The following is an 11,172-nucleotide window of genomic DNA, read 5'->3' on the forward strand; positions in this document are numbered from 1 at the left end:
TTGATACACTTAAAATTAAGGTATTTTGATATTTTATTTTAAAATGAATTTTGATGTATTTTTGCCCATCTCTGGTGCTTTAACATGATCGAGTAAAAGAGTGACAAATGAGTTGTAGTGTCAGTCTCAGTATTATTCAGTGTCAGAGACAATGTTTCAGAGTCAGAGACAAGAGCTTGTTAGGAATGTGTATTGAGTCCCCCAATCACCTATCAGTCTTTTATTCACTGGCTTTCATGGGGTTTTTCTTTACTATTAGGCTTCCATGCATATTCTTCTTCTACTACCAGTACTACTACTACTTCTACTACTACTGTTACTACAGATAGATATAGCCACAGCATAGGTACAGTACTTGGCACATTTGTTTAACAATGAATTAGGAAATAGGCATAAATGATAAATAAGGTCCTGTTTTTCAAGACCCTTCCCCTGTTCTCTCTCTGTTCTCACCCTGCTCTCTCCCTCTCCTCTTTTCTCTCTTAAGACACTGTGTATGTCTTTGTCTCCTTGTTGAATTTTTAAACAAGGGTCTAAATAAGTAATCTGAAAGGAAATAAAAAGTAAAAATGCAATATAACTCTGTAACTGGCTACATTTCAAAATGATCTAAACCTCATTTTTAGTTCAAGTTTAAAGTCCACCTTACGTAAACCGTTATGTTTTAATGCATAGATCAACACCCAAACACCTGCAGAAAATATACTGAAGATAATTACCTTGATACATGCAATAATAATAATAATAATAATAATAATAATAATTTACAATGCATGGCTAATGCCAGTAAATCAGAATAATGGTGTGCACAATCACATCCAGTCACACCCATTCTCTGTCTCACACGCACGCACACACACACAGGGGTAATAGGGCTAATAGTGTTGGACCGAGCACTTGAGAGAAAGGGCATGATGATCGTAAAACAATGATGGAGAGAGGAGAGGTAAACGAGGTGGGGAGGTGGCAACAGAGAGACAGATGGAAGAGCGAAACGAGGGAGCAGGGAAGGGGGAAGAAGGGAAGAGTCAAAAAAGATGGGGGAGATAAAAAAAGGGGGAGACGCCCATGAGGCGGGGAGAGGTGAAGAGGATAATGTGTGTTGGGAAGTAAAGACAGTAAGAGCAATGGGGACCGTCAGAGATACTCTGATATACCGATAGAGGAGAGGAAGATGACAGGGACAGGGAGGGGGTATGGGGCAAGAGGGCCACAGCACAGATGAGAGGGAGAGATTGGGTAGGCAAAGGGGTTTGAGTGTGTCCGCGCCAACACACACACACACACACACACACACACACACACTCTCACTCACTCACAGACATAGTAAATTGAGGGGTTGTGAGAGCCCCCCTGAGTGTTATCTATCATTATCTCAGGCCACCCACATGCACATCATGAATAGTCATGATGTTCTGGAATCATCCCAAAGGTACATTCTTAGACACTTAGCTAAGCCCAATCTTCTGCCATGTCAACTGGATTTGGGGGCATATTAAATATACACCCTTGAGGTACTTCAGCTGCTTCTTACACCCCCCCACACACACACACACACAGCATACAGACACACCACCCCCTTGTTATGCACACGGATCAATTCTCAGAAATATGCAGGTGCGCAATCATGTTTTCTGGGGCAATTGATGTTGTGTTCTTTTTGAATGCATCGTAGCTGTAGCAATTGGCTTGTAAGACTGCGGGTGAAATGAGATGTTGCCGGTAATTGGCCAATACAAAAAATACTTTGCTTTGCTTACACCGTAGGATACAAGCCTTCCAGTGCCTTCCAGTGCCTTAATTTATTTCGCATTTGATGCGCCACTGAAGACGATAAAACATTTTTTGCTTTTCGGTGAAAAATCGATAGGCCAACTTTCCCCGTGGTCACTCTGTGATGTACTTCAGATGGAAACTTTAGCATTTCGCAACCTTCCGAATGAAGGGGGTAGGGGTGAGGCTCGCCCCACCGCGTCTCATCCACCACATCTGCACGAGCCAATCAGAACTCGCCAAAATCGCCGCTAGAGTGCTACCGAATTTCACAGGAGAGTCTTCTCGCTCACTGAGGATTGGCAGCGCGCAACGGACAGTGTCGCGTGGGCAGCAGTCTATATCCACTTCAGCCGCACGCGGAGATACCAGAGTACCAATCTTGCTGTTGCTGAGATTAAAAATGAGTCTCTCTGATGGCTAAACGCTCCTGGGTTGACATGCAGACGTGCTGACACTTTCGAGCGGACCGAAATGCGATGTATATATTTTTTAATTAGTTTGGGGAATATCACTTTGAATGTTTTTTTTGCCTTTTTAACAATCGTTTAGTCTACCACAGCAATTTATTTATGTTGGTGGTTTCTCATGTGATCAAGCAAAGGCGTTTGTGGTTGACAAACCGTAATAAGTTTCATGTGCCTTTTTGTTATTTTTTTCACATGGACATCTGAATTCGGTGTACGTTTCCCAACTCAGACTGCTTTGTCTCCGCGCGTCGAAGGATAGGTCAGCGGCGCGTGTGAGTGGATGTGGGCGGTGGGCTCTTGGGTCCGCGGGTCGATAAGGAAGAGATCGGTTCAAGCAGACGCTCTGTCCAAGTCCTGAGCCCCGACCACAGCAGCCTCAGTACCACAAGACTCGAGAGTCACTGATGCGCTTGACAAAAGGCGAAATGTTCCTTCTCGGAATTCTCCTCAGCTTCTTCTCACGAGGTACGAAAAGGTTTCCCGCTTTACGATCCTCATTCTGCCTCTGTGTTTTTTTTTTTTGCTACTCTTCCCGCAATATAAGTAAGTGACTTTGTCACAACATTTCCAACCAATAACCTACGTGTCAATAAAATGAAGGATCTTATACCAAATATATCACCCCATACACTATTTAACGCAGCAGATGGCCAACATTTTCAAAAGTGAATGGTCTGTTATTTATTTTGTCGACGGTGGAGTTAGAAATGAAGAGACAAATGTTAATCTTCCTCTAAACGCTAATAATAGTATTTATTGGGCCCATACACTTGCAATGACCATTCCGATCAGACATTTAACATTGGACTTAAGCAAAACATAGAGGCTCAGCCTCAGTCCCATTAATTGACTGGTCTATATGCGGTGCGCAGTTCGGGAATTTTGTTGCATTTAATCACTGGTCGCCTGCATGCGGCGTTCAGATCATAATTGGATTGCGGGTTGTCCCCCAGGCCGCTATCAAATAATCATCGTAATCCGTATCGGCAGAGCTGCTCTATAAATATGAGTCTTGGGACAAAGCTAATTACATTATGAGATCTCTCACAGAGTGAGTAACGCGTGGGCCTTGGGAATGGCACACACACATAAGACAGACACACACACAGTAGGCTAGAACCGATCCTCCCTAGTTTTTAGTCACACTGGGTTTTTCTGACGTGTGGTTAGTGAAGTTTTCTCACATAAACTCGTGGTCACTTTTATGGTGTAAAGTGCCACCTGAGTCTGAGAGAGAATTGAGAACGTCAGGTTGGAAACTATGTTGTATGTGATCATACTGTCATTGATGACATTTTATGCAGTGTTTAGGAGGATGAGGGTGACAGAGATTGGGAACTTATGGCTGGCCTCCCCTGGTGACCGAGCCTTGTCGTCGCTGTCATTGCCGACGGTACCGCGTGGGCAGCTCGCCTCGCTTTAATGATCGTGCAGACAGAGAGTGCTGCTTATTTATCACACGTGTTAATGAGTGCAGATTTGATGGGCTGCTCGTGTATTCCCTAGGGTTGGTTCATATATCAGCGGCACGCGTTCTGACATGGCCTCCCGCGAGCTCAATCCGTGGGCGTAGGCCTACGGGCTTTGGCTCAGTGAGAAGTGTTGTATTTTACTGTCTATGGCCTATAGTTATTGTGGTAATTACGCACAAGTGGGGTAATCTTAGTGCTGTTTTATTTGAATTCATCAATATATTTTAGACGTTGTTTTTAATACAAATGTCATCTGTCGGGCATCTGAGGGAAAATCTACAGCTATTTGCATGCACACGCTATCTTTTGACCAAACAGTAGTGACAGCTCTTATCAATGTCCAGGTGGGCGCGCGCGTCAGATACTTACCAGGTGTGTTTGCGGAGAGTCCGGCATGGAGGAAGCACGCAGTCTGTGCTGTCGAGATTTGGACAACCGCTCGAGCTCAAAGTGGTAGTCACCACTAAACAGACAGGTGTGCGCAAGGTGCAAGTTTGAATCGAACATGATTGAAACTGAGGCACCGCTGCCACACATTTCATCTTTTTAAAACTAAAGGTAGACCTCATACTGTTCCGATTACATGTGGATGCGATGAAATATTCTCCACTAAGTCTCTCAAGTAACGCTCCAGCACGACTTAAAGAAATGTAATAAAATTCTAAGACATATTTAATAACCGAATTAATTCAGCCGAAGGTAAGATATGTGCTGAAGATAGTCTCCTGTCGAGAGACTACTCAAGAAGACACTGTAGGAGGCACAAGGATGTTGGTGGGGTGTGTGAATCTGTATTGAGAGATAATGTGTAAGCCAAGTGTGAGTATGTTTCTTGTTTTTTGTGTGCAGGTGTGAGGGGTTCTAAATGCAACTTTGTGGTTGGCAAAGCAGTAGAAGTTGGTGAGGAAGTGGAGACAGTGGTGGCAGGTTTTTAGAAAATGTAATGCACAGTAAGGCACACAAGTTTTCAGATGTTGTGAGAGACTTCTATTGCAAACTAATGTTTTTTATTTGTTCTCTGACCTTAAATCAACACTGTGTCATTCTGATAAAGCAACTTTGAAATTAATTGAATTGTGAATTAAGCTGTATGTGCGTGTGTGTGTGTGTGTGTGTGTGTATGCTGGGTTAAGTGTGGCTGTGCGGGGTGTTTTCAGGTTATCCAGAGCATGTGGGAAGGGGAGGGGTGTGAGTGTGTGGTGTGTTGATAACTAGGATTTGGAACACAAACATGGATGTGGCAGATGGCGTTGGGCCTCTGCCTTGACTTGGAGCTGGGAGCCAAGTGACAATCACAGGGGTTGTGTGTACAGTATGCATATTGATGTGTGCACACACCTTTGATTCAGCTTGCTCTATCATTCAGGTGTATCATATCGGTAGAATGTGAGCATAAGGACCACCAATATCAGATAAACGTTTGCGTGCTTGTGTGTGTGTGTGTGTATATGTGTCTGTGTGTGGGATGACACGTCTGTTTATGTTTGGACCTTTGGAACTGTCAGTGAGTTTGGGGATTGCTCTGAAATTGTGTGTGCTAGAGCATGCTGGAGTCAATTAATGTGTTTGTATTAGTGTTATGCATGTCTATGACAAAATGAGTATGAGTCCAAACATAAATGTCTGTGTGTGACTGTGTGTGTGTGTGTGTGTGTGTGTGTGTGTGTGTGTGTGTGTGTGTGTAAAATACAGTGGGACAGAAAAGAGTGTATATGTGTGTGTATGAGAGTGAGGGAGAGTGGCTAAGTGGCTGTTGCCCAGCTGGATGATGTCATTGATGGGCAGATATACGGCCAAAGCCGAGGATGTGAGGCCATCTCCAGCTAATGCATCAACCCTCGGCAGGGATGACGTTCACACACACACACATACACACACACACACACACACACACACACACACACACACACACACACACACATACACATAAATGCATGCGTGTACACACACAAACACAAAGGCTTGCACATCTTAAGTAAACTTAAACATATACTCATGGCAGAGGTGGGGCCTGTACACACACACACACACACACCATTGCCATCACACACACATACACTCAAACCTTTGCCATCACTCGCACACACACACACACACACACACACACACACACACACAGATTGAGATCTATACCTTATTGATATAAGTTGTGTTTGTCCTTTTCTCTCAGTATTTGTGAGGTATGTGGTTCCTGCTGTTAGCCAGGGCTCCTAAGGCATCCCTCTGTGTCCAGTGTAGGTCTGTTGGTGGAGGTTGTGTCTGTGTACTTCCTGTCTCTCTCTCTCTCTCACACTCACACACACACACACAAATACACACTCACACACACACACACACACAAATACACACACTCACACACACACAAATGCGCACATTCACACACACACACACACACACACACACACACACAAACATACACAAAGACACACACACAGAATGACTCATGTCAGCATGGGTCTGATTGGAACGTGCCACCACACTGAGTCTGTTTTCTCTCCCCCTCCTGCCATCCCTCCACGCCCTCATCCCGCTCTCTGTCTTCTCTTCTCTGTTTAAAATGATTGATCGATGTAGGTGCGCTCGTCTCCATGTTTCTACATCTCCCGGTGTCGCTCCCGATTTGAAAAGCCTAATTGACATGTCAGTCGGAGGGGGGGGCGACTGTTCAGAGCAATGTCGCGGTTTGCGTACAACGTGTGCCGTGTTGTCTTGTCTTGTCTTGTCTTGTCGCGCACACACCTGGTCAGGGATTGTGATCTAGGGCCAGACCCCTGGGTAGAGTTTCATATTCCAGGACCAGAGCTGAGGCCCAAGCCATGTGCAGTGCATTCGTCATGCAGGGAAAGCAGAACCAGGTGTAAATTCAACCCCCAGCCCACGGCCAGTCGGCAGATCACAGCACAGCATTACATCACCCACATTCACACTCACTTTCTCAATTTAAACTGCTCTTCAGAAAAAAAAATAAAATGTAATAAAAATTAAAAGATTTCACAAAATGATACTAGCAAATTGGTGTCTTAAATTAAATAAAGGTTACCTTTCATTTATACTGCGTACGAAAGAAAATCTTTTTTTTTTTTGTTTATGTCACACATCCGTTGTCTCTATGCAGAACAGACAGTCTGCCTCACCGATGCCACTTCACACAAATATAACTCTCCAGCAGTGTGCCTGTCACTTCTGTTGGAGGGCTCAGTCAAACACTCTTCAACACTTTATATACCACAACACCAGACAGCTGGGCAAAATTGGACATGCTCCAAGCGGCATCCAAAAGAATGCAAGTTTGTCTGTACTTGTACCCACCGACAAACAGCCACCAGTTGACAGATGCCTCTCCTCCATCCAAAGGCCCACAAAATGTCATCTCTAAGCGTGGTTGTTATACCAATGAGGCTTTGAAGCACTTCCACACTTCCCTCTTTTTCTGAACGACAAAAGACTACTGTATACAGCTGCTACCATTTTTTTCCCAAGAGCAAAGAAGATCTGGTAACGTTTCAAAGAAATGTCCCCCTCTTAGAATATCCTTTAAATTTGCAGAGGACAAAGACACACAGCACATGATTGCTTTTGAAAAAGATCTTTATCACAACTGGCAGGCAGAGCGACAGTTACTCTCTGAAGTGTAACAGAGACTGAAGTCCCTCAAACAGAAAATAAACAAGGCATTTATGCCATTCTTATCACACTTCAGTTACCTGCCTTCTCAAGATAAAATAAATCTTTAACCCAATTAATGTTGAGGATTGGTTGCAATTGTTTTTGACACTTTGTCTTACCCAATGGTGTTAGTATTCCCCTCTGTTATACCTTGTAAATCATGATGTATTTGTCTGACATAAACAAAATACTTTAAGGTTACACCAGGGCACGAACTTCTGCATTTGTATACTTGCAAGACTGATAAGTGATAACGGAATGAACTTTTGACTTTTGGGGTTCAGGACTGCTACAGAACTGTCCAACATTTATCTAGAATCATAAAGGACAAATAGTTTTGTTTAAAAACATCAAGTTCAACACATTCATTAATTTGTTGAACACATTCATCACACCGAGCAATGTTTTTGCAAGGTCGATGAGGGTGCATACTGCAAATAACTACCTCTTTGAAATAAAGAAGCATGGTTCAAGAGCAGGGATTTAATGAATGAATGAACTGAATAAGTCAGTGCTGAGAAATCCAATGTTCTTCATTTGAATTATGGGGAAGCGAACTTGCCAACGGCAATGTGTGGCACCCACCTAGCCAATTCAGCGACAGCCTTTGAGCATCAGTATGCTCACTGTCCCTGGGTGAGGGGTGTGGTGGTAAAAAAAGAGGTGCGTGAACTATAAATTCTGTGATAAGGCGGACCACGACGAGGTCACCGGTAAGGCAGACCACGGTATACCGGTGTACCCTGACCACATCGCTATAGGCTACCATTTGATGGAATCAGGCCTATCACTGGGTGTTCTCTCATAGGCCACACAATCACTATTCATTTCCTACATTAATTGAAGTTCATTGTTAACTCAAGAACGAATAAATAGGGTTGAAGTCTATGAAGTCTATTAAATCACAATAAAGAGAGAACTGTCAGGATGTAGTCAGTAGACTATATCAGAATGGCCTAAAAACCATATAAAGTAAGAAATATGAAATCTTACAGACAAACTGCCTATAATGAAATATAACAATTTATTTAGCATGCATTAAGTGTGTAGGAGTCCAGTCTGAATGCTAGCCTACACCTTTATATTAATTGATCTCTGTGCCAGTAGCATTTCGAAAAGGGGCAAAGGGGAAGGGGGACTTCACCTCTATGGTAACAGTGATGGCTGTTAGAGTAAACTTTCCCAGTTATTTCTCTAAGGACTTTATTATGTTTGAGATTTGAAGCAATGTAGCATCATAAACACTAAGGGTGATGACTTTGTACCCAAGATTGTATTTTATTGGTGGACTAATTATGATAAATTAAACTTTTATTTCAGTTTACATTGCAAATGCGGTTTCCCATGATTGGTTTATATTTTAACATTAACTAGCTGACAAGATTGTCACTAGCTTTCAGTGGCTTAGATGCCAAAGAATGCATGAGATAACAACCAGTTATCTTATCTATCAGACTTTATATCATTCTATGGGAAAAAGGTAGAGGTGACTTGCAAATTCGTGTCTGAAGTAACCTAATAATTTAAACACTGTACCTAAGTGACATGAATCTACTACGCACCAAATTAACCTCAATTGTATTGTTTCTGGGGCTCACTCACGTTGGGCTTGTAGTCGAGGCCATTTTCTGGCATAATCAGTAGGATTTTTCGTTTAAAAAAAAAAACATTCATTATCTAAACTCGTTTACTCGTGTGACTAATCTTTGATACTTCCTGCTGACTGCCGCAAGACGATTGGTCACTGACACCATAATGCAGTGCGATATGGATAAACTGTATTGTGCAGGCCAGGTTCAACAATATGAAACTGTAGACAAACCGTGATATGTCATTCTACATGCCTCACAATGAATGTAATGAGAGAAAATGAATGAATACATTGTTAGTAGAGAAATGAGTGCCCACTGTACTTCTAATATACACCATTCCATAACATATGGGAGGGCAGGTATGTACCCTCTGCATAGTGCTAGTGCTGTGTAACTCCAGATCAGGGTAACTCGACTGATCTGCTAAATGCCTCTCCATTGGATGTCAACATTGCTAATGCTAAAGAAGTGGGCTATTGCATTTCACTCCCACTGAAGTAGAATAATTTGTCAGCTCACCGTGCGTGAACACAAGTAGACACCCTCTGAAACAGCTTGCCTATGTGAGCTTTGCATTCATGGCTCACCCACTTTCATTCACTCACTTTGTGTCACTTGAACAGAGCTGTCTTTGCCTCTAACAAGGTCTAGTTCATTCTCCATACAATTGAGGAGAGAAAAAATTAAAATGGGAAAACATGTGCAGGGGGACAGGTGGTGAGAGAAATAGATCAAGAATAGCAATTCAGTATAGGCCATGACAAAATGTCACCTATCACAACATGTCACCAGATTTCTGCATTTATTAATTGCTGCTCATGCAGTATTTACTCTTCCCATCTTCTCAGGACACTGTGTGATCTCATTGTGTAGTCTCAGTCTCCAGAACCCAATTTAGATACCAGTTTTGGATTCTCAGATGGCGAGGTGATCCACATCTGGTTGGTTCAGGGATCTGATTGCCTGGCAAATGAATGAGCTGATATATATGCAGTGTGATTTGGTGCTGGGTCTTATGAGTGCTGAGAGTGTGAAGTGTGACATGGCGTGATACAGGTTTTGTCACAGCTGTGCTACAACCATATTGTGTCCTTACTTAGATTCAACCCCGGAAGCTGGATAAAACAATTAATTATTGAGGACTCTCTGCCACCACCCTGGCCTCAGTCCTCAGACCCTTGCTCAGACGATTGCTATGGAGATCAGGAGGTGTAGACCTTCTTGGTCCGCAGAATTACTGAGAACTCCCTCTGGCAGTAAAAGCGTCTATCAGGCTGGGCTGGAGTGTGAGTCGTCTCGTGTCGTGGGTGATAACTCTTGACAGCCATGTCAGCAACACCTGTTAGCTAATGAGTGACTGGAGATGAAGGTTTTTTTAAACCACAGGGCTTCTCGCCAGCCTGTCTCAGACTCAATCTTATCTTGAGGGTGTCCCAGTCTGGCATCAGAACCATGTCCTCCCAGAAACAGTCATTATTTAAGATCAGGCTACTCTGTGACCTGAAAGCTCCGGTTCATCCGCCACACTTGAAACAGTTTGCAAAGGCTGTCCACAGAAATCATGTCCCTCATCCTTCAAATCCGGTTGGACTGGACGTGATCTCAGGCGCTGGCATTTGTTGTGTTTTATCAGGCTCAGACAAAGCACCAGAAGTGTGCTGCGTGTTTGTGTGTGCATTTGTTATTTTGAGGTGTGAAATCTGTTAAATGTCAGCAAAAATCTCCTCCAAATGACAGGACTTGGGAGAGCGGGATTATGGGAATTAGAACTTCCGGCAAAGAGTGGCAGAAGATTAGAAAGGGCTCTTGACCCAAAAAAGACACTAAACATTAGACACCACGGTGAGATCTTGTGACTCACTGGCTGGTTGCGTGAATAGTAGCCTTAATTTTCTGTGATTTAATTTGTCTATATGTCGCTCTCTGTCCCACTTCCAAAAATACACACTCCAAGAATGACCAAGAATGAGCTATCCTCTCAATCGACTTTGTTTTTCAGTCTTATGCACAAGAACACACACACACACACAAACTCTCTCTGAAACAGGTGTTCTTTTCTCTTGCTCTCTCTCTCTCTCCCGCCCTTTCCGTATCTCTATCTCTCCCTTTCTCTCATTTCCATCCATTCCCCTGGGCCTGTGTTTAATTCCTCCCCTTCCTTTCTTCCTCCCTGCTTCTATCTTCTCCCTCCTCCTCTGC

The 11,172-nt window shown here is 43.3% G+C and overlaps 1 protein-coding gene across 3 annotated transcripts in view; it reads left to right on the forward strand.

The window, feature by feature from the left end:
* Positions 1 to 2,082: 2,082 nt before the first annotated feature.
* Positions 2,083 to 11,172, forward strand: part of LOC125286340 (GDNF family receptor alpha-4-like) — a 22,601-nt gene continuing 13,511 nt past the window's right edge. The window contains exons 1-2 of one of the 3 annotated variants that reach the window (XM_048231358.1): positions 2,083 to 2,708; positions 4,565 to 4,655. Coding sequence is in view for 2 of the 3 variants with exons in the window: in XM_048231356.1 (XP_048087313.1) it covers positions 2,648 to 2,708 (61 nt within the window). In the remaining variant the exon portion in view is untranslated. The remainder of the gene's footprint in view (positions 2,709 to 4,564; positions 4,656 to 11,172) is intronic. The other 2 variants (XM_048231356.1, XM_048231357.1) reach the window with 2 other exon arrangements.

This window comes from Alosa alosa, chromosome 21 (genome assembly GCF_017589495.1).
Source record: "Alosa alosa isolate M-15738 ecotype Scorff River chromosome 21, AALO_Geno_1.1, whole genome shotgun sequence".
In the NCBI taxonomy this organism is placed as follows: domain Eukaryota; kingdom Metazoa; phylum Chordata; class Actinopteri; order Clupeiformes; family Clupeidae; genus Alosa; species Alosa alosa.